This window comes from Alternaria ethzedia (genome assembly GCF_023757985.1).
Source record: "Alternaria ethzedia strain BMP 0044 chromosome Unknown scaffold_5, whole genome shotgun sequence".
Taxonomy (NCBI): domain Eukaryota; kingdom Fungi; phylum Ascomycota; class Dothideomycetes; order Pleosporales; family Pleosporaceae; genus Alternaria; species Alternaria ethzedia.
The window spans coordinates 1502477-1529166 of NW_026056198.1; the positions used below are offsets into that span (position 1 = coordinate 1502477).

General features: G+C 52.3%; 8 protein-coding genes and 1 non-coding gene across 9 annotated transcripts; 7 read left to right on the plus strand and 2 right to left on the minus strand.

The window, feature by feature from the left end:
* Positions 1 to 54: 54 nt before the first annotated feature.
* Positions 55 to 2024, plus strand: J4E87_003215 (uncharacterized protein; the record flags this gene model as incomplete). The annotated part of the gene is made up of 3 exons (XM_049374845.1): positions 55 to 471; positions 653 to 1106; positions 1156 to 2024. 3 exons carry the CDS (start codon positions 55 to 57, stop codon positions 2022 to 2024), a joined length of 1740 nt encoding a protein of 579 aa, XP_049235836.1.
* A 1817-nt stretch (positions 2025 to 3841) lies between these two features.
* On the plus strand, positions 3842 to 6059 carry J4E87_003216 (uncharacterized protein; the record flags this gene model as incomplete). The annotated part of the gene is made up of 6 exons (XM_049374846.1): positions 3842 to 4277; positions 4328 to 4749; positions 4803 to 5003; positions 5107 to 5233; positions 5287 to 5406; positions 5458 to 6059. The coding sequence occupies 6 exons, from the start codon at positions 3842 to 3844 to the stop codon at positions 6057 to 6059; spliced, it is 1908 nt and encodes a 635-aa protein (XP_049235837.1).
* A 371-nt stretch (positions 6060 to 6430) lies between these two features.
* J4E87_003217 lies at positions 6431 to 6502 on the plus strand. The gene has a single exon. It is a non-coding gene; the product is annotated as a tRNA-Met (tRNA).
* Positions 6503 to 10274: 3772 nt separating this feature from the next.
* On the minus strand, positions 10275 to 10835 carry J4E87_003218 (uncharacterized protein; the record flags this gene model as incomplete). The annotated part of the gene is made up of 2 exons (XM_049374847.1): positions 10275 to 10734; positions 10831 to 10835. The coding sequence occupies 2 exons, from the start codon at positions 10833 to 10835 to the stop codon at positions 10275 to 10277; spliced, it is 465 nt and encodes a 154-aa protein (XP_049235838.1).
* Positions 10836 to 12874: 2039 nt separating this feature from the next.
* J4E87_003219 (uncharacterized protein) lies at positions 12875 to 15682 on the plus strand (the record flags this gene model as incomplete). The annotated part of the gene is made up of 3 exons (XM_049374848.1): positions 12875 to 13775; positions 13822 to 14006; positions 14054 to 15682. The coding sequence occupies 3 exons, from the start codon at positions 12875 to 12877 to the stop codon at positions 15680 to 15682; spliced, it is 2715 nt and encodes a 904-aa protein (XP_049235839.1).
* Positions 15683 to 16504: 822 nt separating this feature from the next.
* J4E87_003220 (uncharacterized protein) lies at positions 16505 to 17140 on the minus strand (the record flags this gene model as incomplete). Its single annotated transcript, XM_049374849.1, has 2 exons — positions 16505 to 16939; positions 17078 to 17140. 2 exons carry the CDS (start codon positions 17138 to 17140, stop codon positions 16505 to 16507), a joined length of 498 nt encoding a protein of 165 aa, XP_049235840.1.
* Positions 17141 to 17765: 625 nt separating this feature from the next.
* J4E87_003221 (uncharacterized protein) lies at positions 17766 to 18796 on the plus strand (the record flags this gene model as incomplete). The annotated part of the gene is made up of 2 exons (XM_049374850.1): positions 17766 to 17820; positions 17913 to 18796. 2 exons carry the CDS (start codon positions 17766 to 17768, stop codon positions 18794 to 18796), a joined length of 939 nt encoding a protein of 312 aa, XP_049235841.1.
* A 3513-nt stretch (positions 18797 to 22309) lies between these two features.
* On the plus strand, positions 22310 to 23685 carry J4E87_003222 (uncharacterized protein; the record flags this gene model as incomplete). The annotated part of the gene is made up of 3 exons (XM_049374851.1): positions 22310 to 22448; positions 22500 to 22807; positions 23065 to 23685. The coding sequence occupies 3 exons, from the start codon at positions 22310 to 22312 to the stop codon at positions 23683 to 23685; spliced, it is 1068 nt and encodes a 355-aa protein (XP_049235842.1).
* Positions 23686 to 24465: 780 nt separating this feature from the next.
* Positions 24466 to 26652, plus strand: J4E87_003223 (uncharacterized protein; the record flags this gene model as incomplete). The annotated part of the gene is made up of 1 exon (XM_049374852.1): positions 24466 to 26652. The coding sequence occupies one exon, from the start codon at positions 24466 to 24468 to the stop codon at positions 26650 to 26652; it is 2187 nt and encodes a 728-aa protein (XP_049235843.1).
* Positions 26653 to 26690: the final 38 nt, after the last annotated feature.

A 26690-nucleotide genomic window follows, 5' to 3' on the forward strand; every position in this document is an offset into this window, starting at 1 on the left:
ATCACTCGACAGCTCGGTGCAGCTGTCCAGAGCTCCAATTCCCCACCACACACCATGGACTACAGCGCCCACGACCCGGACCATCCCGGCGGCCGCGACCCATGGGCATCGTCGCCCCAGGCCAACCGAACGTCGTTTGGGCAGCCGCCGACCAACGACATCCCCTCATCCCCGCTGCCTCCGCAGGCTTCCCCGTACCACGAAGGTGGTGAGCAGTACGGCTACATGGGCGACCAAGATGCGCAAAGCCGGCCCGGCACGGCGCCAGAGAACGGCGACCATCTGCAGCAACCACAGATGCCGGGCCAAGATGCGCCGCGGTCACCCAATGCGCAGCAGGGCCAGCAGCAGCCGCAGCGATATCACGGGAACAGGCCGCAGCGACAACAGCAACACTACAAGCTCCAGGCCAAGGTCACGGGACTCGAGCGGAATAGCAAGAAGGACCCGATACTGCGATTCGATGTCTACGTACGTCTCCACAACATCGACACGACCGGGCTAGAGGCGCGCGACATAGCGGACATTGAGGCGTGGTGCAAGGTAGACATGTGCTTCTCCGGCATCTCAGTCGGACTGCATAGCTGCACTACTCCTGCTCATACCGCGCACGCTTGGCCCCCATTTCCAGCCCCTACTGACGTGTCTCCAGACGAACCTTCCCAAGTTCCGAACCACCCAATTCCGCGATGTCCGACGCCTGCACTCCGAGTTTGTCAAGCTCGGCGAGCATCTCATCTCAGCATGCCCCGAGGCTATTGTGCCTGCAGTACCGCCAGCGACTACTTCGGCAGGCGCAGGCACCGACGAAGACGAGGCACGCCTGAAGACTTCGCTGCAACGGTGGCTGAACATTGTATGCAGCAATGACATTCTGATACGCGACGAAGAGATGGTCTTCTTCGTGGAGAGCGACTTTGGATACAGCCCTGTGGTGCGGAGGAAGCAACCTGCGACTGGTGTGCGCCGCAAGATGATCAAGCAGTTTGCGCCGCCGCCAGACGACACACCGGAACTTGCTGCGGCACGGCCAGTCGTCAAGGCCTTCTACCTGGGCACAATGGAGGCGGAGCAGAAGCTAGAGAAGGTCGTGAAGCACAGGAGAAGTAGGCGCTTCCTAGGCACACCTTTCAGTCCATGGCTAACATAATCTAGATCTGGGTGTCGCAGAATCTGACCTCGGTGCCAAGTTCGCAGCGCTGCATGTCCAAGAAACACACGTCGGTCTTTCACACGCATACAAGAAGCTCGGGAAGGTCATCCAGGCCACGGGCGACTTCCACGCAGCACAGGGAACCGCCGAAGCTACGACTCTCGGCGACCCTCTCCAATACCACAGCAGCGACGCTTTTATTGCGAAAGAAACCCTCACAAACCGACACATCCTCCTTCGCGAGCTCCTGCAAGCACAATCCGCGACAAAGTCCAAGCTGTCCGCGGCCGATAGGCTCAAGGCCAGCTCGAGCGTCAAGCGGGACAAGGTCGACGAAGCTATCGCAGCCCTAGACGAAGCGAGAAGCCACGAACAATACCTCACGACCAAAGCCCAGCGCGTCACAGCCAACCTCCTACAGGAGCAACGCAAATGGTTCAACAGGACCACACAAGATATGAGGCAAGCGATCCGCGAATACGTCGTGCGAGAAATCGAAGCAGAGCGCCGTACACTTGCGACACTAGAATCGGTACGACCAGACATCCGCGCTATCGACGGTAGTGGTGGCCTTTCCCGGCTGGGTCGTGAAGCACATCCCACTCAGCGCCGTACTCCCATGGCCAGTTCACAAGGTCCCAAGGGTGATGCATGGTCCGGTGTACCCCGGCGCCCAGGGGACGGCCTCAATCGTAGCATGAGCGGCAGTATCGTGGCGCCTTTACCCGAGGCCGATGAGAATGAGGAAGAGTCTGTGAATGGGAGGAAACGTGCGACTAGCAAGGCAGGTAGCCAGAAGGGGATTGAAGAGGATGATGATCGCATTGATGCGAAGAATGCGGCAAGCAGACTGGCTACGACGACGTTCTAGGGACATGCTCGTTTGTGGTAGTCGAAGGGTACTGTGCAAGCATCACTCGACCCTTGTATGGCAGTCTACACGTGCCTACCTCTAATCACTTGTCAGTTTCGCATGGTATCCACTATCGCGTCTGCGACTCGACAGCAGAGGTCGCATTCTCCGCAGAAGATGCTTTAAGCTGGCGTCGAATTAGCGGTAGTAAACGATCATTCTTTCATCTCCATGAACGCGATCAACTTTTCTACGTGTCAGGCTCTCGCATGCCCAACCTGTCCAGTGACTAGACATCTTCCTCCGCATCCGCTAGATACGCATCAGGTTGGCACTACATTCACTCTTGATTAATTCCCAGCAAGCAGTACCGGGACCTGCCTCGGCTTCTGACATCCACCTACGGCAGTGAGGGATCCCCAGTCCAGATTGGCGGAAGTGGCAACTACGCACACACTACCCAGTGGCATCAGTTGACCTGGAGGTAATTTATACAGCGTGGCGTCGTATATTGCAAAGTATGGGGCTGCATATTGCGTCTTCAGCATCTGGACGCACGGCGGCAGGTTGAAGCGCTGACGCTATTCTAGGCTTGACTAGCCGCGCCGCCTGAACACTCTTCGAGAACTGTGCCACGGCGCCAGCCGTTGTGATCGGTCCTTCGTCGTGACAGTGACAGCTGCTCCTGCGTTGCGTGCTGCGGGCCTGGCCGAGCAGTCAGCCTCGATCGAAGAGCGATTCGTCGTAGCGCTTTGATATTCCACGTGTTGTGACTGCAGCAACCATGTTTAACTCGTATCAGACCACCAAAGCTGTAGGAGTCGGTACCCCGCATAACACGGCAAACTTATGTCTGGAAGCGAGACAAGGGTTCGGGTTCCCCAAACATTACCCAGTCCGGTATACACGAAGGACGCCATGGTTGCTTAAGTTTAGGAGGGCAAGTCTTCTTATCGTTTCATGACGATGTATATTCGCTGTGCCACCAGGGCGCAGAGATCTCGAGCAACGGCTAAGTTTCACTGGGACAGACCTTGGTGAAGATCACGAAGGGAAATCCTTCATGATGAACAATGAACCTCGGTGGTATTGATGAAGCGACTGGAATTAATCCGCAGGGTCATGTGAAGTAGTTGTAGTAAAGATCAGCCAGCTCATCCGACACCAGGCAGCAGGTACACTCTTGAGGTAAAAACACCGAATAGACCACGACTCCGCAGAACCCAAGAGTGCCAATATCCAGCCGGCGGGATGGGAGCAGGGTGAGCAGCCACCATCTGACCGTAAGCGAGACGTCAACCGCTAACAGGTCCGTGCGGCCCTGCGTTCCGGGTAAAGTGTTGTGCAACTTCAACCTGATCACGCATCATGTGGTTCTTACGGGGCTTTTGCATCTGCGAATAGGAAGAACATAAAGTACGAATTACCGGAAATACTTGTCCTCGATTGGCTTCCCTGGAACCACCAACCCTATTACTCCACACAGTCTATGGACGCCATGAACCGGGATGTCAGAAGGCGAACGTCCAGTTCGGTCAGGCCTCGAAGGAGTGATCATACCCGCAGCCACTGGCGATGTCTAGAGCCTCGGACGCAGCCATGGCAAGCACTCATAATCTAGCGGAGCCCACGTCCCCTGCAGACGCTTTTGGCTGTCCCATCTCCCTACATTGACGATCTGCTTGTTCAGTCTTGCGATCGCACGTATTCTCACTCCAAACAACGTTCACGCTCCGCTTTCATCACCCCGGATCGACACACATCCCGGCATCTCCGTCCCCACGCGCCCGCACCCCACATTGGACACAGCCGACGGTCGCAAACCCAACACAGCCATGCCGAAGGTATTCAGATATCTGAAAACGGCGCTTGCGCCAAACATCGGAAACGCACAACCACGGGAGTCTGTCGACAACAGTAATGCGTCGCGCAAAGCATCCTTCACATCTTCGGCCGACGATGCATGGCTGCCAGACTTTGATCCGCTTACGATTTCGGCCTTTGAGCTTTCCGAACTCATGAATGCACAAGCCCTCACGAGTGTGCAGATTGTGCGGTTGTATTTGAAGGAAATTGAACAGCACAACAGAAGAGGAAGACAATTACGTGCATTGATCTCGGTTGCGCCAAAGCATGAAGTGATCAAGATGGCTAGGAAGCTGGACGATGAGCGGGCAAGAGGCAAGATAAGAGGCCCACTACATGGTATCCCGATAGTGTTGAAAGATAACATCATGACCGATGAGAAGCTAGGCATGGATACCACAGTTGGTATGTGGATAGATAACTTGGATCCAGGCCAGTGACTTACTGCTGTGCAGGATCGTACGCTTTCGTAGGATGCATACCCAAGAAAAGCGCAACGATTGTCGAACGATTGGTCAAACGCGGCATGATCATCATCGGAAAATCGAACCTGACTGAATTCTGCGGTCTCAAGAACCCTTCTATGCCTCCTGGGTGGTCAGCAGTCGGCGGACAGTGTCAGTCACCGTATGTCTCAAGACACATCGCGAAAAGGAAGCTACACTGGGAGCTTTCCGCACCGGGAGGATCATCAACTGGATCCGCAGTCGCAGTAGCCTCAGGTTTCAGCACCCTTGCGATCGGAACAGACACCATCGGATCGTTAATCACACCCGCAAACCGAGCCGCGCTCTACGCTCTGAAACCCACAGCTGGACAAATACCAATGGACGGCATCTTCAACCTAAGCAAGACATTCGACGCCGTCGGAGGCATGGTAAGCATACACGCATGTGTCAGCTCGTACTCCACGCACTGACGGTACCATAGGCCAAATCAGCAAAAGACCTCGTAGCGCTAATGGACGCCATGATGGTTCCCACCAACCGCGAAGAACACGCAAGTAGTCCACACAGATCATTCAAGATCAAGCCGGATTTCGGGACGCTCCGCATCGGTATCTGCGAGCCGAGTATTTGGAAGGCGTGGCGTAAAAGCGGGCGGATCAATGCTGACGCCGAGCGATTCATGGTGAGTTAGTGCTTACCTCTGCGTACATATGGAAGTATAGAACGCACGTTTTGGTGCAGGGGTTGGTGTTGTGTTGGGGTTATGCAGTGCTGACATGTTGCAGACGCAGAAATACGATATGATTGTTCAGAGCATGATCGAGATGGGCGTTGATGTCGTGTATCCGGTGGAGTTGCCGAACCAATCCAGTTTGACCATCGATGGCAAGAATTGCTTTGAGCCTGTTGTTTGTTAGTATCTTCCTCTATTGCGCCAGGTGTATCCTGATACTGATACGACGCAGACTCCGAGTTCAAAGATTGTCTAGCAGAGTTCATCCGCGACTTCAAAGTCACAAAGATGCACTCGTTGGCTGAAATCATCAACTTCAACCTCGACCACCCCGAACTCTGCCTCCCACCAAGTACGTGCCCTCCAACCCACCAAACTCCCTCCTCTTACTAACACCCTCCAGCCTGCCCCGACCAAAACGACCTAATGGCAGCCCTCCAATCCACAACCAAACGCGAAGAAGTAAACGCGGCACGCCAACACCTCCAAACCGCCGGCGGACCCGAAGGCCTCGACTACCTCTTCACAACCCTATCCCTCGACCTCATCGTCGCCCCCGGCGACGCCCCCCTCTCCGCCCTCGCAGCCGCAGCCGGCTACCCCACCGCCGCCTGCCCTCTCTCCGCCCTAAAACTAAACGGCCAACCCTTCGGCATAACCCTCGCCTCGCGCCCCCACACCGAACACACGCTCCTCCACTTCCTGACCGCCTACGAAAACATCTTTCCGCCCCGCGCACTACCCATGCCGTTGAGTTCGGTGCCGCTGCAGGATCCGCATCCGGAACCGTTGCCTGATCAGCCTATTGTTGATTTGATCCTGCATGAGTGGGATACGAGGCGCTTTAGCTGTAGTGCGGATGCGTTGGCGGATTGGCTTAATGCGCGCTGGCGGAAGAGTGGGTATGAGTTGAGTGCTGAGACGGTTTGTGAGGTGTTGAGGAGTAATGGAAGGATTGCGTTTAGGGGGCTGGGGGATGATGCTGAGGGGGCGTTCTCGAGGTGAGAAGGTTGTGTGATTATGGTCACGATCGCGATTATGAGTGTATTTTTGTGTCAGGCTTTTGGTGTAAGGCTCGGTTATGTAGATTAGCGCGGCGTCCGGTGGGTTGGGCTTTGTGATTTTGTTGGTACCTAGGTAGGGTTTAGTTGGGGTGTTGGGGTGTTGCGAAGTTTAGCAAGGGATCTCCACAACCAGTCGCTTCTTTGTGAGTCAGAGCAGAATCTTCACGCTACGTCCCACAGTTCGCTTGAATTCCCACACGAAAGTTTTGTGACTTGCTCTTATAATGCTCTGTACCTCAGACTCATCTGCTGTTGGACTGTAAACATATTGCATTGGGTTTGCAAATCTTCCATCAACCAATCAACCACAAAAGCTGCTTGGCGCAGCGGAAGCGCGCCGGGCTCATAACCCGGAGGACCTCGGATCGAAACCGAGAGCAGCTAGCTTGATTTCTTCTTTTTTGCCAATTTCTTACACATGCCCCGTTTTCCCCTGCGCACCATGCATACATGCCCAGGTGCTATCTTCCTTTTATCGACATTCTTTTTGCATCAATTCCACGCGCAGGAATTAAGATGCTGCCTAGATGTTATGCACTCCGTGACAAGATTTATCCAGGCACAGAAGGCTCCAGGTCATTTATTGCTGGCTCTAATCCGACGTAAACCGCGATTCTAACGCATCCATGGATTTTACAAGCTATGGGAATACAACTCGATTGTTCGAAATCTCCACAGCAGGCACAGCAGGTGTCAGTCCTGACATCTGTGTACATCTTTGCTTGTTCATTGGATACGTATTCACAACATAGGTTCTTGCGACTAATGATCTTGCAGTGTTCCAAGCGTCATAAGCATCAACGATAATCACTACAATGAACCGTCTACTTGAGCCAGCGCCAGCGCACGACAGTGCCTGTTCCACTTCTTTTGTCACATGATAATCGCATTACACTTGCGCTAGTTTTGGTCAAAGGTCCGCTCAGTATTCTACATTTGTTGTTCTTAACACCCGGACGCCTACACCTCACCACAACCATCATTTCCAGCCAAGTAAACTGTCATGTCGGCGGCCAACAACATACGTGTTCATGTACGTAATGCCAACACTATTCACGGCGTGATCCATCACGATCTCCTTGCTCGTCATTGTCTCCTCGACGATGCCCGTCACGCTATTGGACCAGACTACACCACCGCACCTAATCTAGGTTTACTTTCTCGGCTTCCGGTAGAGTTGCAACAGCAAGTTGTCTTGCACATGGATGTTGCTACTGTATTGACGTGGAGAGGAGTCAACAGAATGGCAATGGACTTGGTATCTCAAATGTTTGAGTGGAAAGAGGTAAGTGAGAGATGCTCAGAGTAACAGCTTTCGGACTAACGCTGTAATCGTAGATCATCGCACTCGCTCCAAGCACCCTAAGAATGGCCATTGGAATTCACTCACAGGCCACGTTCAGTCTCGCTGACCTTCATACCGCCCTCCACCGCCGGATCTGTGATACTCAGGGCTGTGACACCAATATCACACAGTATATAAATATGAAGACTCTCGCACGTCTCTGCCAGAACTGCTTCGCGCCTCACGCATGGCGTATAAAACACAATGTTTCACTCGCATTGGTCCATGGAGAGGAGCTCAGGCTGATTGAGTTGTTCCATAGTCTCTACGCGAACGAAAGGAGTGAGTCTAGCAAGGAAATTGCTGGGTCACGTAAGGTACCTGTTACTGAGAAAATGGCCTTCGTTTATATGGGCGCGCTGGAGAAGTGAGATAAGGTGTTGCAGTAACAAAGGGTCAAGGTATCGATGGCGGAGATGCGGACAAAAGCTGGGCTGGTGGGTTGGCTTGGAACGAAGACAGTGAACGTTACTAGGGGATGACCGAAGCTAGGCCGCCCTTTTCTAAATACACACTATCAGATGCTATCGAACAAGTGTTGACGAAGGTAACGTATACTTCAACCTACGCTATAATCATGAAACATCTAACGCGAAAAGATCTTGTCGTCTCCTAGTCCCAAGATAGCGACTCCACCATTGCACGCTGAGGTGAAGTAGACTTCTGCGTCACCACTACTTTGGCAGAAACATATCTTCTTAAGCAAGTATACAAACAGCACTGTTGCCAGAGCAGAAAGAGCGGCAAAAAGAAAGATAATGAGTTGGACATGGCGAAACTCGAATCCGCGTCTCCCTGCAAGCTCGCTCGCATTTAAGCCAGTACAACCGCGTACGGGCGCCTTGCCATACTCGCTTTTTGAGTCTAGACCACATGCCCCTGGAATGTTTTCGATGACTAATCTTAGGATTGAATGAGATATAATGATAGTGAAAGAGAAGGAGACTGAGTGGAGTGGAGTGGTGGCGGGTCGGCTTCACCTGTGCAATATGTAGCGCTTGTCAGTACTGATGGTCTCTCTGCTTGCTTCTACTGCTTTCTCTACGCGAGTATCTAGGTATGCGTTTAGATCAAACGACGTGTCGGACAATTTATGGGTTAAAAAGGTGGTTTGTAAGAATGGTATTGCTCGTGATACGGGACCGATTTAGTGAACATGAGAGTCCTGGTTTTCTTCGTCACACCGGGTCTCTTCGCTTTGCTCTTTGCCATTTTGATGGGCTTGTGGAAGCCTCTCCGACTGGAATCGTCGCACGTTTGCTAAGCTATGCGGAAGGCTCCTACATCGCGAAGTCTCATGCGTGGGATTTGTTTTCGTCTTGTTGTATAAGCCGAAACGGCTGCCGCTTCTACCCGCGTATTGAAACTCGGATAGCGGAGTCGTGGTTGGTCTGGGTGTGGAACGGGGGTGTTGAAGATACTGTATGCCGGACCTGTTGACTCTGTAAGTTTTGTGTGTTGACAGCAGGTAAGAACAAACTCACCGATCAAGCATCGAGCAGAGATGCTATCTCCCACAGCGGTTTCCTGACTGACGATTTCAACGCCCTCATCTGCTTCTTTAAGCTCTCATTCTCCTTTCTTTGATCCTCAGCCTTCAACCATAGTCCAGCCTTGTCCCCCTCCAAATCATCAATTTTTGTCGCTTGCGTCTTATTCCACGCTTGTTCCTCGCGAAGATACTCTCTCCAGCTATCGTTCATCCCCTGCAAGTATTTTTTCTCACTTTTCCAGTCTTCTTTCTCACTCTTCAAGTCTTCATTCTCACTCCTCAATTCCTTAATTATTCCCTCCGAGATACCAAACTTCGTCTCTAACTCTCCATACTTCGCCAGCCAACTGTTGTGCGCAATCTTCGTCCTCTTGTTCGCCTCTGCCAACATGTCTGCGCTGACGAACTCCACGATCGTGTCCGACTTGCGCTTCTTTTGTAGATTCGGGCATTTATTCTGCGTATGCCCACACTTCTGACAATTGAAGCAGAGAATAGTTTCCGCCCGGGGGCAATCGTCGATGACATGTCCTGGTAGTTCGCAGTGGAGGCATTTGGGTGGGAACTTTTTGCATGTCTCTCGATAATGGCCGTGGTCCCCACAGCTCAAGCAAAGATGAGCTGGTTTCGTGCAAGTGGTGTCGAAACAAGGAGCAGGCATGTCGAATTTTGGCGTGGATCTTTGGCGTTGAGGGAGGAGCCGTGAAGAATTAGGCTGATCAAGAACAGCCGATGAAATTAGGGAGAAAGTATGAGTGAGCTGAGTTATCAGACAAGAACTTTTTGGCGATGTTGGGAACCATTAGCGAAGAACGTACCATGAATCCGCCACCAACAGACCCACCACAGCAACCAATCCAGTGCCGCGCGTATGGAAAGGGTCGCTTCAATTACGTCTGTATTTAGGAAATCTGTAGAGGCTTTCTTCCACCGTGTCCTAAGTCATTCTCATCGCTGTGATAATGCGCGATGATGAGACGACTCAGCCTTGACGGAGACCAGGCCTGGATAGCTCTAGAACCAAGACATCGGTGTAAAGTCATCCCATTCGAGAGAAAGAATGAACATCCTAAAGCCTGCATTGACTTTAGGTTATCTGCTTTGCATGTCTTCATCTTATTGTAGGCTGCAGTCCTGTTCATTTTCTTCCCTGTGTGAGGTACAGTCAAGCGCACTGTGGCTGAGAATTACTGGTATTTAAGATGCTAGGGAAGCTTACATGAACAGTTTCTCCAAGACTAGTAATACAAAGGAAATGTACCTAATGCGTTGCGATATTACCGTCGCGCATTTTCTCGACGAAAGCTTTGGCCCACTCATTAAAAGACATGTCCGAAGAACCCAATAAACCTTTCCAATGAGCTTCTACTCTTCGGGTAGTATTCATCGAAGCCGTGAACAGCTGCAAGTTCACAATCGCCGTCTACGAGTTGGATCTGAGCTGATTTTAAATTGAACTCGTTCCCAAAAATGTCATGTATGTTGATGATGATGCGACTCAACTGTACATCTGCGGCATTGAGTGCCCCGAGAATGTTCCGATCCCATGCTTCTCTATACCCGTACTTTTCTAGGGCTCCTTCAAGCAGCGCCGCAAGAGTGAGGGCTGCGTCATATCGCCATATGAGGCCACCATCGCTTTCCTTGACCTTGAAATAGTCGATTTCGTATACGAGCATGTTGATAGTGAGGTACAGGTGGTATGAATCTTGATCGAAGAGTTTATCTACGTATTGCGCATAGTTTTGCAGTTGTGCTTTCGCAGCACTCGGGTCAACCCTACGTAGTTGGGTGTATCGTAGATCTAATCATTCTCGTCAGTACCGTAGGGCAACACTCAGGATCTCGATGAGTAAGCTACCTTTGTGCAGACACTGCATTTTCGGTGCTGCACAGATATTCCCGGTAGTGCTCTGTGTGAAGGCGCGCCAACGTTCATGTTTGTCGTTCGCTTCCTTCAAGTCTTCGTGTAGCAGACCAATCTCCTGCTGCGCGCGCCGCAGCTGTTCCTGCGTGTCTTGTAGTGTTTGACGCGTCTTACGCAATTCTTCTTGCGCTGCGATGCCACTGGCGTCATCTTCGTTTTTCAGGCAGTCTTTGCGAAGATGTCCAAACTTGCTGCAGCCGTAGCACTGTATATTGACCTTGTCAGGGCAGTCATCCATGATGTGACCTTTCTTTCGACAATGGAAGCAAGTTGCCAACGGACAATCCTTGACCCAATGTCCCTGGGCGTTACATTTGAGGCATCGGCCGCTTCCAAGAATAACATCGCCGGCGTAGTCGTTCAAGCCTGGGCTTGAAGAAGGTGAGCGTGGAGGCGAGCTCATGATGTTGTCGTGTGCCGCGTGAGAGTGTTCGCGGGCTCTGATAACCTCTGAATCAAGAGTGCTCGCGAAATAAGAACTGGGTACCATATGTGCCATGCTTGCGCATGGACGAATATCTTTGCAGAGGACGCGTTGTGTTCGAAGGGTAAGCACGAGGGAAGACATACCAACCACATCACAGGCGCGTCGCGTCGCGTTTCAGAAGATGATCTGTCGACTAGGCTTGAGATAGTTTAGCTGACATGGAATGAACGCGCATGGAAGTATAAATGCATCCGGCTTACACCGAGACCGATGATCGAACGAACTCTTCGAAGCTTCAGCTGGTGCAGACACTGCCCAGGTGGTATACAGTCGTTATGACCGCATCTGGCATGCTCCAAGACGTGCACCGAACGCGAAAATTAACAGTGTCATGCGGTGCGCGTCGTTACCCAGAAGTATACATGGGTGTTGAAGCTCGCGAAATATGAAGTGTGGGGCCGATGTGGACGTCGCGCTGGTGGATAGTTCGCGCTAAATTCTGGGTACTGACAGGAAACCTACGAACACCTCCAGGATACCGTATATTGGCGATGTACGAAGATTTCAGATGGCGAAGAAATGTCATAGTACAGAAGTGCACGAGGGTGTCCAGAGTGTTTGCTGCAGGCGGCCCGTGGGTGGTTTCCACAAGTGAACTAGCCTATCACATGATCGCGCTAAGGCATCTCGCGCGGACGCTGGAACTCCGCTCCTCCCCGACGCTGAACCTACACTCCTGTTCGCAATATGCTATCGTGCGAACATATGCCGCTACCGAGCCCAACACACAACCGCCGCAGCGATTATCTCTGGCATCTTCCCGTCGCTGTTAGGTATCATTTACCCCCCGGTCGGACGCGTCGCGAGATGCACGCGCCTGGCACGCGCTTCTAGTTCTCCAGCCGCAGACTCAGTGGACCCTACGTGGTCTTTAGAATGTTCGCATCTACAAATTATGCTCTATTGTACCGCAAAACCTTCCAAGTCCTTACTTTGGGACACAAGGTCTGGATGATCATGAAGAGCAATATGGGCTTGGACATCTGCTATACGCTATCTGTACGCCTTTGCTGGGAATATGTACTTCTGAACCTGACCGCCTGGCCGAGGAGATCAATGGTATATATCTTGATCGCCAGAATCTGTTGCGGTGGACTTTGGACATCCGCATCTGGAATATCGATCTCCCAAACTTACCCTCGTCCAATCTGCAGTCAATTACCTCAATGCACAATACCTGCTTATCCCACCGCTTCCTTTGCCTCCGATAAGGCACAGAATTCCCTGCCCGTCCATCGTCAGACTCTCACCTTGGAGTATAATCAGCAACCGTCCAGACTCACTATCAACGCAATCGGGTTTTTGTCCCCCTCACCTTCGCCGGCCGGCGGTTTAGCGTCACTGCCCTACTATTTAATCTGCTGCTCTGCTGGTAACCGTTACTCCTACACCATCCTTCCTTTTCTTTTCTTCTCCAGTCTTCCATCAATCCACTTGCTTTGCAACAACTTCCCTCTTCTTCTATACCTTGCCCAGAGCAAAAGGTCCAGTATCAGCTACGAAGCATGGCAATGGAGCCGCTCCTCAACTTTGGAGGGTTCCAGGATCATGCCCATCTCTTCAAGACTGTCCTCAAGTACGATGCAAGTGCTGAGTCGAAAACTCCACATGATTGGTGGGATCTGGACCGAAACACGATCCACGCCATACTCAAAGACATCTCAGAGAAAGTCGCTTCATGCACCAAGGGCAAGACGGGACTCGACAGAGAACTTGAGCACGTCGTAAAGACCGCAGTGATGCTAGACCAGGTCGAACGCGCATCCACCATCAAGATCGCCCTCATTGGAGCCCAAGGAGCTGGAAAAAGCCTTCTGATCAACGCTCTGTTTGATTGTACCGGTTTGTCACTGACAGGTGCAAAAGGCTTTGCTTGTACCAGCGCCATCGTCAAATACGCATACGGTCCGGGCGACAAGTTCTCTGCGGAAGTCAAGTTTCTCAATGCAGAGAAGCGTGAAGCCATGGTAGATGAACATATTCGCTCTTACATGGACTATCATAACGATCTGGACGACTCAGAAGACGAAGATGGCCCGCGAACTCGATCCTTCAAGCAGGATGAACTCGACCGAAAACGCAAGAAAACAGCAGAAGACTTCTTCGATACTATCTTTGGATCCAGAGAAGAGTTCCTCGATGCTTGGAGTTCAAGCCCCGTCAATACCCCAGAGTTCAAAAGCTTATGTCAGCTCAAATGCAAAGAAGCAATGCAAGATCAAGACATGAACTCCCAAGGGATTGCAATGTTCAGCAAGAACACCCCCAAGGAACTCTTGGACGTCATCAAACCTTTTCTGTCCAACGTCGAGGGCGAGGTTTGTCTTTGGCCTATTGTCGATTGCGTCACCATTCGATTCAATCATCCTCTTCTTCAACAGAATCTGGAGTTTATCGATCTGCCAGGTTAGTATTGAGACAATGGAAGCGTATCACAGCTAACAAGTTCTAGGGTCTGGTGATACGAATATGTCACGAGCGCGACACGCCGATGAGGTCAAAGACACTGTCGACGTCGAGATCATCCTGGGTGACACGGTACGCATCGGGACCGACGAAATGGTGATAAGCAATGCAAGAGCTGGTGTGCTCAACCATGGTGCATCGAACGTGAAAGTTGTGGCAACCAAAATTGACGTATGTATCTTGAGTTTCACTTGGAACCGTACTAACTTCTTCCAAAGTCACTTTCGGAAGATCAACTCGCACAGTGTTCCGGAGCAGTATATGACGAAATCAACACTCATATGCAACAGGCTGACGAAGACGCTACCACCGCGGAAGAAGAAGATGATGACACCAAGATATTGTTGATTTCACGCTACAAGTCGTATCTTCAGCGCTACAGGAAGGCGTATATGATCAGAGAGCGTGCAGAATCCATCTCCAGGATACTCGGATCGACCCTCCAAGAGCTCTCTCACGACGATACCGTGGAAATCTTCCATACATCCACAGCAAACTACATGAGCTGGATCAAGTCTGGAAAGATTCAGTACGACCAGCAACCTGCACTCTCCGCAGAGCATACTGGAGTACCGGCGATCCGCAGGTTCTTGTACAACCTAGGAGCTCCTCAAAACCTGCGCTCCTATATATTGCACGGAAAAGTAACGGTCCCCGCCTTCGTCGAGAAGTTGAAACGTGTTGTCACGCAGTCAGATCGAGACGCTGGATTCGTGACGATTGCTGACGAATTCGACGACCTCCGCCGCAGGTTTTTGGGTGATCTGGCCAAGATGCTACACTGGCACTGTCTTGGCTATTCAAAGAGTAGCGTTTCGAAGATCGAGAAAGACATCAATGTCTACAAAGGGGCCCTGGACAAACGTATACTGAAGAAGTGGTTGGACCTAAAGAACGCCGCTTGGAACCGCATTCTCAAGAACAGGGGTTACGTTCCGCAAGGGACATCCAAGGCCAAGGGTCTAGAGAACACAGTGAACTGGAATTTGGAGCTCGCTACCTTACTGAGGCCCGGCTTCTACAAGTGGTACGCTGTACATTCGGAGCACTTGAAGAAACTGAGAGCTGCGTTACCGCTTATCATGGACGACTTGTTCAACAAGACAATGGCTTTGATGAAGGATTCCGCGGCAAACCTCATCACTGTCGAGAAAGCCAAGCTCAAATTTCTTCCAATGCAACATCGAATGAAGAGTAAGATTCTGGCTATGATGGATGAGATGATCGCTGAGGAGAAGCGCCTACTGCACCGGGCCACCCTGGAAGATGAACGCGAGAACAACATGATTGCGACTATCACGGATGAAATCTACGACTACGTCTTCGCCGCCACTCCTGAGATCAAATCCATTGTCAAAGGAAAAAAGCGGTACCACATGCCAGTCTTGAAGTTCAAGAAATCTCAGCTGGAAGCGCGCTTCCTCAAAGCCGAGAACCATTTCGTTGACAGAGCCATCACCACGTTCCGGACTCAACTCGATGACAAGATGGGCGCTCTGATCAACAAACACTTCGAGCGCTTGAACGCCATGTTCGATGAGTATAGCACGAACCTCCGCGAGCACGCTCCAGTCGACTATACCATCAATCCTCTGGGCGAGCAAGTCCGAGAGCAGCTTGAGAAGCACCTCCCATATATTGAGAGGCAAGCTGAGGCTTTGCTTGGCCATCTCCCCAAAGGCTCTGAAGATGGCGATGAAGCGGCCGCCAATGCAGAGTTCCTCGATGACGCTGGTGATGGTATTCGCGACCTCGGATACTTCATCGAGCAGGTATCCAAATCCAAGCGCAAGGCTCCTGATAACTCAAAGGCTATGGTGAAGAGGATCAAGACAGAGCCTGCCTGAGGCTATCTCGACAACATAGGATCTGGCGTGTACCTCCAGGACCAACCCTCGATCACCTACTCGTCGACCAAGGTTCTCACGAATTCGGCAATGTGTCTACGCGAAAACGGGATGGTCGTGGCTACATATCATCCTTTCTCTACTTCAGATGTTCTGTTTGACAAAAGTCGGAGCCATGCTGCGCGGTAGCCTTTGACATTGGAATCATGCCGCCATCGCTGTACAGGCGTATGCACAACATTGGTTAGAGCGTGTGCTTCTTGCTTTCCTTCCAGCGTTCACGATTTCTTCTCTCAGCGACAGCAGCAACGAGTTTAGCTACTTCTTTCGTTCTATTCAGCAGGCGACTTTGAACTCACTCTCTGGGTTCGGTCTATCCTGCGCAAAAGTTTCTCATCATCGAGCCATCTTTCTTACATACTCAGTCATAGCAACATGAATCATATTCAAGATACCAGCATACCTTTGCCTCCAGTCTATGGTTTACGTGATCAACCCGGTCTTGCACTCGATAGCTCTAGCTCGATGTTTCTTACACGCTCTAGACATTCACGCTCTTCCAATGTGCACCCAGATCTTTGTCTGTTAAGAGGAATTGAGAGGGATATAATAATAGTCGCTAACAAAAATGTGTATGTATCCAGCACGTGAAAGATGAAAGAAGAGTCAAAACCATACAGTACGCCAACAGCAATCCGCATCTCCTACTCCAAACTCAGAGAACACCAGTATCGTATATCCACCACCCATCTCCTACAGCCACCATGATCCTCCACGCAAACCCCTACGCTCTTCCATTCGCCGTCATGAAGCGAACGCCATCTATGCGCCATCCCCCCAAAGCCCAACAACCTGCATCGCAAACGCGCAACCCGCCAACCCCGTCTTAACCCACTCAACCACCTGCTTCCGCTCCACCGCCAAGCGCACCTGCTCGCCATTCACCTCATCGCCCTGCGCCTCCAACTCCATAACCTGCCTCTTCTCGTTCCCGCCCTCGGTCAGACCAACGGCATAGTCGACACCGGGTCCCGACACAAACGAGAAGATAGATGTGTAAAGTAGGTACGGGTGGCGGAAGCGGGCGGGCGAGAGACAGTATGCGGAGAAGAGGGTGAAGGTTGTTATGTGGCGGAGGTAGGAGGATAGGTTTGTGGATTTGGTGGTGAGGTAGATTAGGGAGGTGCGGGCGTTTATGGCGGTGGGGAGGGCGAGGAGGGAGGGGAGGGCGATGGTCGAGACGGTTGCTGAGACGCCCTATGGGGGTGTTAGTTATCTGGACAGTGTCTTCTGGGGTTTGTGCTGGGGGAGTTTGGTATAGGGAGGCGTGGGTTGGAGCTCTGATAGCTTTCAAGCGGGGAGCTTGGAGAAGGGAAGTGGCGGGTGGTGACTTACAGTTGCGATTCCCAGGGTGATTGTTCCGACGAATTTACATATTGAGACTGTTTGGGCGGCCATTGTGATGGTACCGAGAGGTTGTGCGAGAACGGATTGCTCTATCTATCGCGAGGGTTCTTTGTCGTGGAGTTATCTGTTGGCAATGCAGGTTGACGTGCATGCAGCGCTTGGAAGATTGCGGAGATGCTGCGGGCATCATCCGGAGCAGGCTGTCATCTTTCGGAGAAATCTGAATGGCCCAAGCTTCCCCTTCCCAGAATGCGGAGAAGAGCACATGTCAATCAGTAATCATAGGCCATACGCCCTATAGAAAGAAAGATGTTGATTCACTGTCAGGACGCTCCTTACCGTACATACTCTCCACAGTCTTCCAAACCTATAAAATGCATTCGATGCGCGCAATGTATCGCCCAGGGCGGATCGCAAGCATCAAGAGAGTAATCTTGCCAGTCGTACCTCGGCTTACAACACCAACGCGTATCCTGCACGCATCAGCCGGGGCTTGCGGCCGTAACTTTCACACGACGTGAGCAACCTCAGCTACTTATACTCCACTCCATATTTGTGCATCCACTCGACGGAAACTCCCAACGTCATCACCTGCTCACTCACCACCGCCAGTCCTGCACGCTTCCAGTCCAAAGACCCCGATAGCACAGAACCCGCCTGGAAAACACCGCGCACCATGCCTATGGAGAAGTACCAATTTATGAGCAATGTCTGGAGGGATGGCATCTTTGGTATGTCTTACGTAGGCGTGGATAGGCCGAGTTGGCCTATAACCCCAGCTCAAACAGCCCAACCTCTCCATCAAAGCTAACAACCACCCCAGACAACAAAGTCGTCTTCTGCACCGGCGGCGCCGGTACAATCTGCTCCGCCCAAGTCCGCGCCATGGTCGCCCTGGGCGCCAACGCCTGCATAATCGGGCGCAACGTGGAAAAAACCGAAAACATGGCCAAAGACATCGCAACCGCGCGCCCCGGCGCCCGCGTCCTCGGCATCGGCGCCATCGACGTGCGCAAACCCGAACTTTTGCAAGAAGCCGCCGACCGGTGCGCCCGCGAGCTCGGCAGCCTAGACTTTGTCATCGCAGGCGCAGCCGGCAATTTCCTCGCGACCATCGACCAGATCAGTCCGAATGCGATGAAGAGCGTTATCGATATCGATGTGCTGGGGAGTTATAATACGGTTAAAGCGACGCTGCCGTATCTTAAGGAATCGGCGGGGAGGTATAGGACGGATGGGACGACGCTGCCGGCTAAGGGGACGGGTGGGCGTATCATCTTTGTGAGCGCTACACTGCATTACACAGGCACACCGATGCAATCACACGTCTCGGTCGCGAAAGCAGGTGTAGACGCCATGGCCATGTCTGTTGCTATTGAGCAAGGTCCACGGGGTATCACATCCAATATCATTGCTCCTGGACCTATTGCTGAGACTGAGGGTATGGCGAGGCTGTCCAAGTCGGATGCTAAGAGTAAGGTTGCTAAGGCCGTGCCGTCTGGTCGCTTCGGAGCTGTCAAGGAGATTGCTGATGCGACTATCTATCTGTTCTCGGATGCGGGTAACTTTGTTAATGGCGAGACGCTTGTTGTGGATGGTGGCGCGTGGCATACCGCGGGCTTTGCGGGTGGGTTCGAGTATCCTGATTTCATGCTTAGTGGGGAGAGTGTTACGGGGGTTAAGGGCGGGAAGAAGAGTAAGTTGTAGAGAGGAGTTGTAGAGACTGGTAGACGTGGAAATTGAAGACCAGTTTGCGTGCTACGCGTGACCTTAATCTTACAAGTTGTATTTTCTAACACTACCGGGGCGGTTTTCGATAAATCTTTTGGTCTTATTCGCCTTCATCTGATGGCAATGTATTCGTCAGAGCGTCTTCTGGTAACGCGAACAACCCTTCCCGAACGAGCGTCTTCGTCATAACGGATTAGTGAGATTGGCACATCTCACACTAAGTTGCGGTTCAAGCTTATGTGACCCGGCCATGTATTGCATTACGTCCCCTCAATTCTTTTCGTTCATGTACGACTGTTTACGTCTACAACGACGAGATTCGCACCGTGAGTAACTTGGTAAAGCGACCCTAGATGTATTCGCAGCGCCTGTCATTCCACGAAGCCATCTATACCGATTTCATGTACAATCAAGCTCTCGGACTAGTAACAGAAGCTTGGATGAGAGCCCCGCTCAACAGCAGCGTATCTGATGATGAGGATGTACTTGGTTTCCGCGGGTTCGTAGACTGACGCAATAGAAGGGTATGTATGCGTCTGAGCATAATGTATGATGCAATATATGCATGATAGAAGATGATGTATATTTCTGTTCCGAGGAGTGCTGAGTATGATTCAGAGAGGACGTGGCACAATGTATACATCTATGTTGCATGTAAGATATCACGTACATAGGCAAGCCTCTCTGTCAGCGTCTGATACCAAACAGTTGCATTCCTACCTAGAGCTTCAGCCTTTTCAACATTTTCCTGAAAACAAACATGTATACCACACCTGGTCACAGTCCTTGTGATGCTGGACCACGCTGACACTGAGGTGTGCAGGCACGCTCGGGCAGCACTAGGTATCCCAGCTGTTGTATAGCGCGCGGCCCACTCCATACCTCGGAGGACTATAGCACCGGGAATCGAAATCGAATCTCAACGACTTTTGGACCAGGTTCGATAGCTCAAAACGGAATGAACCTTGTATCAAGGCTGTAGTGGCTGAGCAAAAGCAAAAAGTATCATCGAGAGAGATCATCAAGTATCAGTGCTGCAATCTCACCAAACGTTGAGAGACTTGTCCAAGGACTTACCTCCGCCTCGAGCCTTGGGCGTAAAGGCGGACGGACGAATATAGCAGTCAATCTCTCAGTAAGCATCGCGCCCCAACATCCAAGCATCAGATCGTCGACTAGGTGTATTTTGAGTGTGAGATCATCGACCCTGAGCGGGAACTCATCTCGTCGTCAGCACATCAGAGAAAATCTCACACTTCCCCACGGATCAACATGCCAGCACATCGATCCTACCCAGTGATGCCAGCCGCACATCAAGGCATCCACGAATAAAACCCACTCGTTACCAACTTTGTCCCCGCGGAATGACGAAATGGATTGCAGCACCAGGTTTGGAGCGAGTGAACATCTTCATCTGCGCCCCTTGACGAGCCGCACATGCCAGGCCTGCGCTCCAGTTTTAATACAAAATGCGCAGCAACGGCTTACCCTGCTCCCCTGTCGATCGCACTATCGATACCCAGGGGTGCTCCTTCTGGACTGGGCTGGTGGTGGCTGGCCATGCATGCGTCATAGCCCTTTTTCAGGAGACAGACGCGAGCGCGCGGTGCCCGGTTAGCGAAATTGAGCGTTTAGGTTTGGCGTGTTTTGGGACTGGCGTGGGCTAAGACGCGTGGTCAAGCGGTGGCTTGCGGGTGCTTGGCCGGCATCTTCGCTGCGGTGGGTAGGGCCGTCGTTGTGTTTGGCTAAAGGTCGGCGCGCGTGTTTGTGTGGTTACTGTGGTGTTGGGCAATTCTCGGAGGGTTTAGGCTGAAGTGGAGGGTTCGTAAAAGAGATGAGGAGAGATAGGGTGAGTGAGCTTCCGAGGGGGAAGCGACTTCATGTTGATTGAAGATGCAGGCGTGCAGACTGGTTGTCGGGTCGTAGAGGTGCCGTTGACTGACACGTTTCGATTCGCGGGCGCGTCGCCGTGCTCTTCGCGCGCCGCTTGAGTGGTGAGGGAGCGATGAGGCTTAACGCCGTTGCTAGACGACGGCGTGAGGGCGCCGGCGCTTTTTGTCATGCGCGCCCAAGCGCCTTGCGCATTTCATGGGATGGCAAGCCTCAGCTTGGTTTTGGAAGGTCGCACAGGTAGAGGCATGAATTCTGCAGGTTGTACTCAGGGTGCGGGTGGGAGGTACGCGGAGGGGATGACCTTTCTTGTACCCTGGACTATAGCAGAGCGGCCAGTAAGCAGGGCTGCAGGTACAACAGGTACATAGCGCGGACACCTGCTTATGTTGTTTACTGCAGGCTGCAGGTAGCGATGATGTCGCTGCAGGTTGGGTTGGGTGTAAGCGACAGGGAGGCGTCCGATACGACGCCACCGAGGTGTTTAGTATGCCCCGTGCCAGAGGATCAGCATGCATCAAAAGACAAAACATGCAGCAAGTCCCGCGCTGTGCACCCAACCATTACATTCTCTCCCTTTTCACTTCATACACTCGTTATCGAAAGTGCGCTTATACATTCGTTTGTGTGGTGTTTGGTACCAGATCAGAAGTAGTTGGACTGCCCAGGACGGTCGCTTTATCGATTATCGCGAGACATATCAGTTCCGGGAAAGGGTCCGCGTTAGTAGCACTGGACACGGGAGCACAGCGACAGCACCAAGACGGCTTTGCGAATCACCGACGGCTTGTGTGTCGTGTCCGCTGCGTTATCGCGATCGAAAGAGTCGTGATCTGCGAGGTGTCCGAGGTAGAGCACGTCATGCCCACGAGATAGGCCGAGTGCTTCACGTTTGACCACACGACTCCCTCGTCGAGTTTTAGCACCCACAGCCATCCCACGACGCCGGCGGAGCACCCAGGGCGCCAACCAAAAACCCAGAGTTGGCAGTGCAGGGAGTACCGCGGTTCGAGTCAGACCTAGTGCCAGTGCGGAAGAGGCGGAAGAGGCTACTCTTGAACTAACGGCCAAAGCGGGAGAGATCAGTTAGCCAGAAAGTGCTCCATTCACCAGCACAGACCTCACTTAGCGCTGGTAAGTCCTGCAGCTCCACCAGCTCCCATCCTCAACAGCCGCATCGCCATCAACCTCTTCCCTCTCCACACCCAGCAGTGCTACCGGCGACACCCGTCCGACAATCCATCACGGGCAGCGATGCTGACGATAGTGTGAAGCATACCAGCAACACCTCGCGCCCACCCCCAGTAGCCTATCCCACCGAGCCGGCGCTTTTCTGCCAGCGACTGGCCCGTACCACCTCACACCACTTCCACCCATCGACCCCACTTGGAATCCTCTCGAGGCCCTCCCAACCTCCATCACCAGCTTCATCGCCCGTTCACGACGTCGGAGGCGTTCAATCGCTGTTCCAAGTCCCCATCGCCGCAAGCGCCCATTCACTACCGAGGGACAAACAGCATTGTCAAGACCTTCGCACAAAGACCGCGCCTATACAAGCGACCTCGACCACCCCACCCACAACCTCACACATCCATCACCATGGAGCATAGATTCGCCTCGACGCTGCTGGGCTTCCTCGCCTTTTTTGTTCTGCTATCGTCCATCCAGCGCGCAAGTGCACAGGGCTTCACGCAATCATATTGCTCCAGTCTAAACACGGGTAGCGATGACGACGTCTGTAAGTGACATGTCTTCCCTGTCTTCCACGCTCCACAACTAACATCCTTAGACACATGGCCATATCAATCCAACGGCAACTGCACCAACCACTGCAAGGAGGAAGGTACCTATGCCTTTGCTGTTCTAAAATACACCGACTGCTGGTGTTCAAACTACGCCCCCGGGGAGACGGCCGACATCAGCGACTGCCAGAAGGACTGCCCTGGCTTCCCGGCCGAAAAGTGCGGCGACAAGGACAACAACCTGTTCATGTACATCCAAATGGACGGCAAGGTATCCGGTACCATCGGAGGCTCGGAACCCACGTCCTCCGCTGAGCCTTCGAAGACCAAAGATAAACCTACAGAAGCCCCGACTGTTAGTATTCCCCCTCCTCTCTCGCGCGCGTCTTTCTTGTCTTTCATCTCTTTTGGCTTTCTTGATTTCTATGCGTACTATATTGTGCGACCGGTGTTTGACTTCGTGGTAGTCTGCTCCGGCTCCGCCACCAGTCACTGTGACGCCTGACCCGGAGACTGTCATCTCTCTGGTCACCACGGCGCCGTCTTCTACTTCTTCTTCTACTGTATTTGCTCTCAATCCTGTCTGTAGCACATAGCTAACACATCAAGCAGACCGAAAAGCCATCTGCGACTCAATCCGAAGCCGACGATGAACCGACCTCAGCCATGGCACCTGTCACAACGCCAACCGTCCTAACTGAAAGCGGTCGTGTCGTTACCAGAACAGTCGTCTTCACTCCGACCGCGGCTGCCTCAGAGGAAACTAGTCATGACAGCGGCCCGAACGTGGGCGCCATTGCCGGTGGTGTTGCTGGTGGTGTCATCGCTCTGTTAGCCATCGTAGGTGGTGTACTGTTCGTCCTCTGGCGGAAGAAGAGGCAGCAAGACGAGCAAAACGGCGGACATGACGGTGGTTCCGCTGGGATCTCGCGCAATGTGAGCACCATGAGCAGAGCCGGTCTGCTGGGAGGACGTAGCGAAAAGTCACCAACCCAGCTTGTCACAAACTTCGGTTCGCAACGGAGCCGCCACGACGAGGAATCGATCACGCCCGTTACACCGTCGAGTCGCCGATTAAGTCAACCCATCCTAGTCGACTCGCGACTCAACCCAACCGCTGTTTTGACCTTCCACGGCGCGAACGCCAGCCGGGAAAGTCTTGGAAGCATCGACGACAGCCGAGACTACGGACGACAATTGAACGTGCGAAACCCGGATCCGAACGTCAACTAGGGGAAGAGCTTGAACTACCATCTGCGGACTCGATAACGGGTGCGACTACATCACGACCCGTAGAAACTCCGTACATTCACAGAGCACACCTACCATCAGAAAAGTTGGATGTCACCACCGCGCTACGACTGACGAACCTACAACATCATATCCAAAATAACCAGGCGTAATCCATAGCACCGACGCACGGCCGTCTAGTTTGTTTCATTACTGTCTTTGGGGCCTCCACGCCACACGTCTACTCGAGACACTCCTGTCCGGTTCGATCACATCATTAATGGGCGCCAGCATCTGTGTACACTATTTCTCCTTCTTCGCTGGATCTCTGTTATGCGGCAATGTATATACTTATTTAGGGGGTGTGGGAGAAGAACAACATCAGAAAGGCCTCACGGCACTCGGCAGAAAAGGGACACACCTTGCCACACCTAATGGGTCACACCGTCATGGTGTATGGGGATGGCGGAGTCGCAATAGGGATTTGCTGGTAGATTAGTTTAGTTGGAAGAGATGGGACTGCTACGCGTACGTGAATGCGAGTAGCTGCATCACCACTCGATACTTGAATTTAGAAATTACTTGTCAATTTGTGTTTTGGGACTTTCGTTCCTGCTGTTCATTTGTCAACGGCGATCCGAATCATCAACCCTGGCCATATTGCGTCCCGCCAAGGCGCTAAGAAAGGAGATACTCAGCACGACCTGTCGCATCTTACACGTTCGACTTAAAGTCAATCTCATCAACCCACTACTTCTCACCATTGCCCTCTCAAACCTCGGGATGGATAAACTTCCAACGGAAGTCCTCGCCGAGATCGTCGAGTTGCTCCGCGACCGCAAGGATCTCTGGAGCATCAGTTACACAAACAAAAAGCTGCATGCGATTGCCAACGATATCATATACTCCTGTTACGTACTTGACCGTCAGGACGCGTCGTTGTTCATCCGAGCGCTTGCATCGAATCCCAATCTCCAGCGATGCGTTCAACGCGTCAAGTGGAACAGTCCCATCCATGATGAAGGTGCCTTCAAGTTCCCCCGTCTGATCACAGAAGCCGAGTTCGATCAAATCAAGGAGAAAGTGGGATTTCCCTTCCCCGCAGCCTGGCCACGACATAGTACCTTCCTCACCGGGAAACTGGTGGAGGTGAATAACTGGATGCGTCTTCGTACAGAACGCGATCTGTATCTCAGTACGTTCATGTTGTTTACGCCGAACGTCAAGGAGCTTTGCATCTCCACGAAGCGGTGGGGATCTGAAAGCATGTGGTTCGTGCAATCGCTGGTCGGTAAGATTGGCACAAACCTACAGAAGGTGATACTCGACGGCGGAGCGAACGTTGTAAACCTCCTTCCGCTTTTTCTGCTGCCGAAGATGAAAACGCTGATCATGTCCGATCTACTGGCACCCACTCTACACGAGGACGCCGAATTGGAAGCCATCAACCTCGTTTGGGCACGACTGGAAAAAGAAGGATCGAATCTGGAGCATTTGGAAATCTCTCATACTACCACCGACATATTCGATCTCGCCCGCTTGCTGAAAAGCCTCAAAAACCTCAAATTACTCGACTACGAGTTCAGCGGCGGCGGGGGTTCGATCAAGAAGCACAACAGAGACGTACAAACGCTCTTCGAAGCCATCGGAAACCACTGTGCGTCCCTCAACAACATGGCCATCGACGACGACCGTCTAGTGATGAACCCAGGCGCGCTTGAACAACTGCGCGGCTTGGAGAACGTGGAGACTTTCCAAATGACCACGTCCATCTTCTACGAAAAAGTTCATTGTCGTTCCGTTACCAAGGAATTCCTCGCCGAGTCGCTACAACGAAACCTCGGGAACCTGCCCAAGCATCTCAAAACCTTGCGCATCTCAACCAAGACGGGTTATCACGACGTGACGGAAACCTGCTTCGATGTCTTGCTCACACTGGGCCCTGCTATAAAACTTCTCCTCCCTAATCTCGGAACCATTACGTTCTTTGGCTGGCACCCGCAACTAGGTACCTTCCCGTGCCAGACCCGCATCGCTGCCCTCCAGTCTGCGTTTGCGCAGGTAGGGGTAGAGATTGTGTCGGAACATGATACCATAGGCGATTCTGAACGGTGGTATACCAAAACGCGCGTGGGTGCTTCGAGCAAGATTGAAGAAGACTATGTCTGGGTGCAGTTTCTGGGTGAGGATGAGGGTGAGGGGGAGAACCCGTGGGTGGCACGATTTGGGAACCCGTATAGGGGGGATGAGCTGAATGGCCAGGTATGGGATAGTGATGAGGAAGAGGAAGGGGGAGATGATGATGAGGAAGAGGTAGACGGTGATGAGGATGACGAAGACAGTAATGGGGACGAGTGGGAAGATGAAGATGACAATGACGAGACTCCTAATCCCAGTGCTGGTGGCCGACCGCTGAACATGCAAGATATCATGGAGGAAATGGGCATTCTTGCGGCTCAGGGACGAATGCCGGGTATGCCTGGTATGCAGCCAACAAACGACGATAATGAAGAGGATGGAGATGATGGAGAAGAAGGCTCAAACACTCAATTTGGCCCCGGCCGCCCGCTTACCATGCAGGATATCGAGAATGAGATGAGGATCATGATGGGTCAGGGACTGATCTTGAATTTACCTGGTATGCCTGGTTATAGACCGGAGGGTGGGGATGAGGAGAATAGTGATGATGAAGAGGAAGAAGAAGAAGGGTCGAACGATAGCGATGTCGAGCAAGATGAAGACGATTCGAACAAGGACAACGACAACGATCCGCCGCCAGCCCTGGAACCTCCACTCAACACTAGCAACCTGACCCTACAAGAAATCGAGGAAAAGATGAGAACAATGATGGCTCAGGAGCGCATGTTCAAGTTGCCTGGTATGCCTCATTTCAACCCAGAAGATCAGTATGACAGTGAGGAGGAGGATGACGATGACGATGACGGATTCAACTTCAGATGGACAGTCTGATAACGATCACGACAATGATGACGATGCGCCGCCAGCCT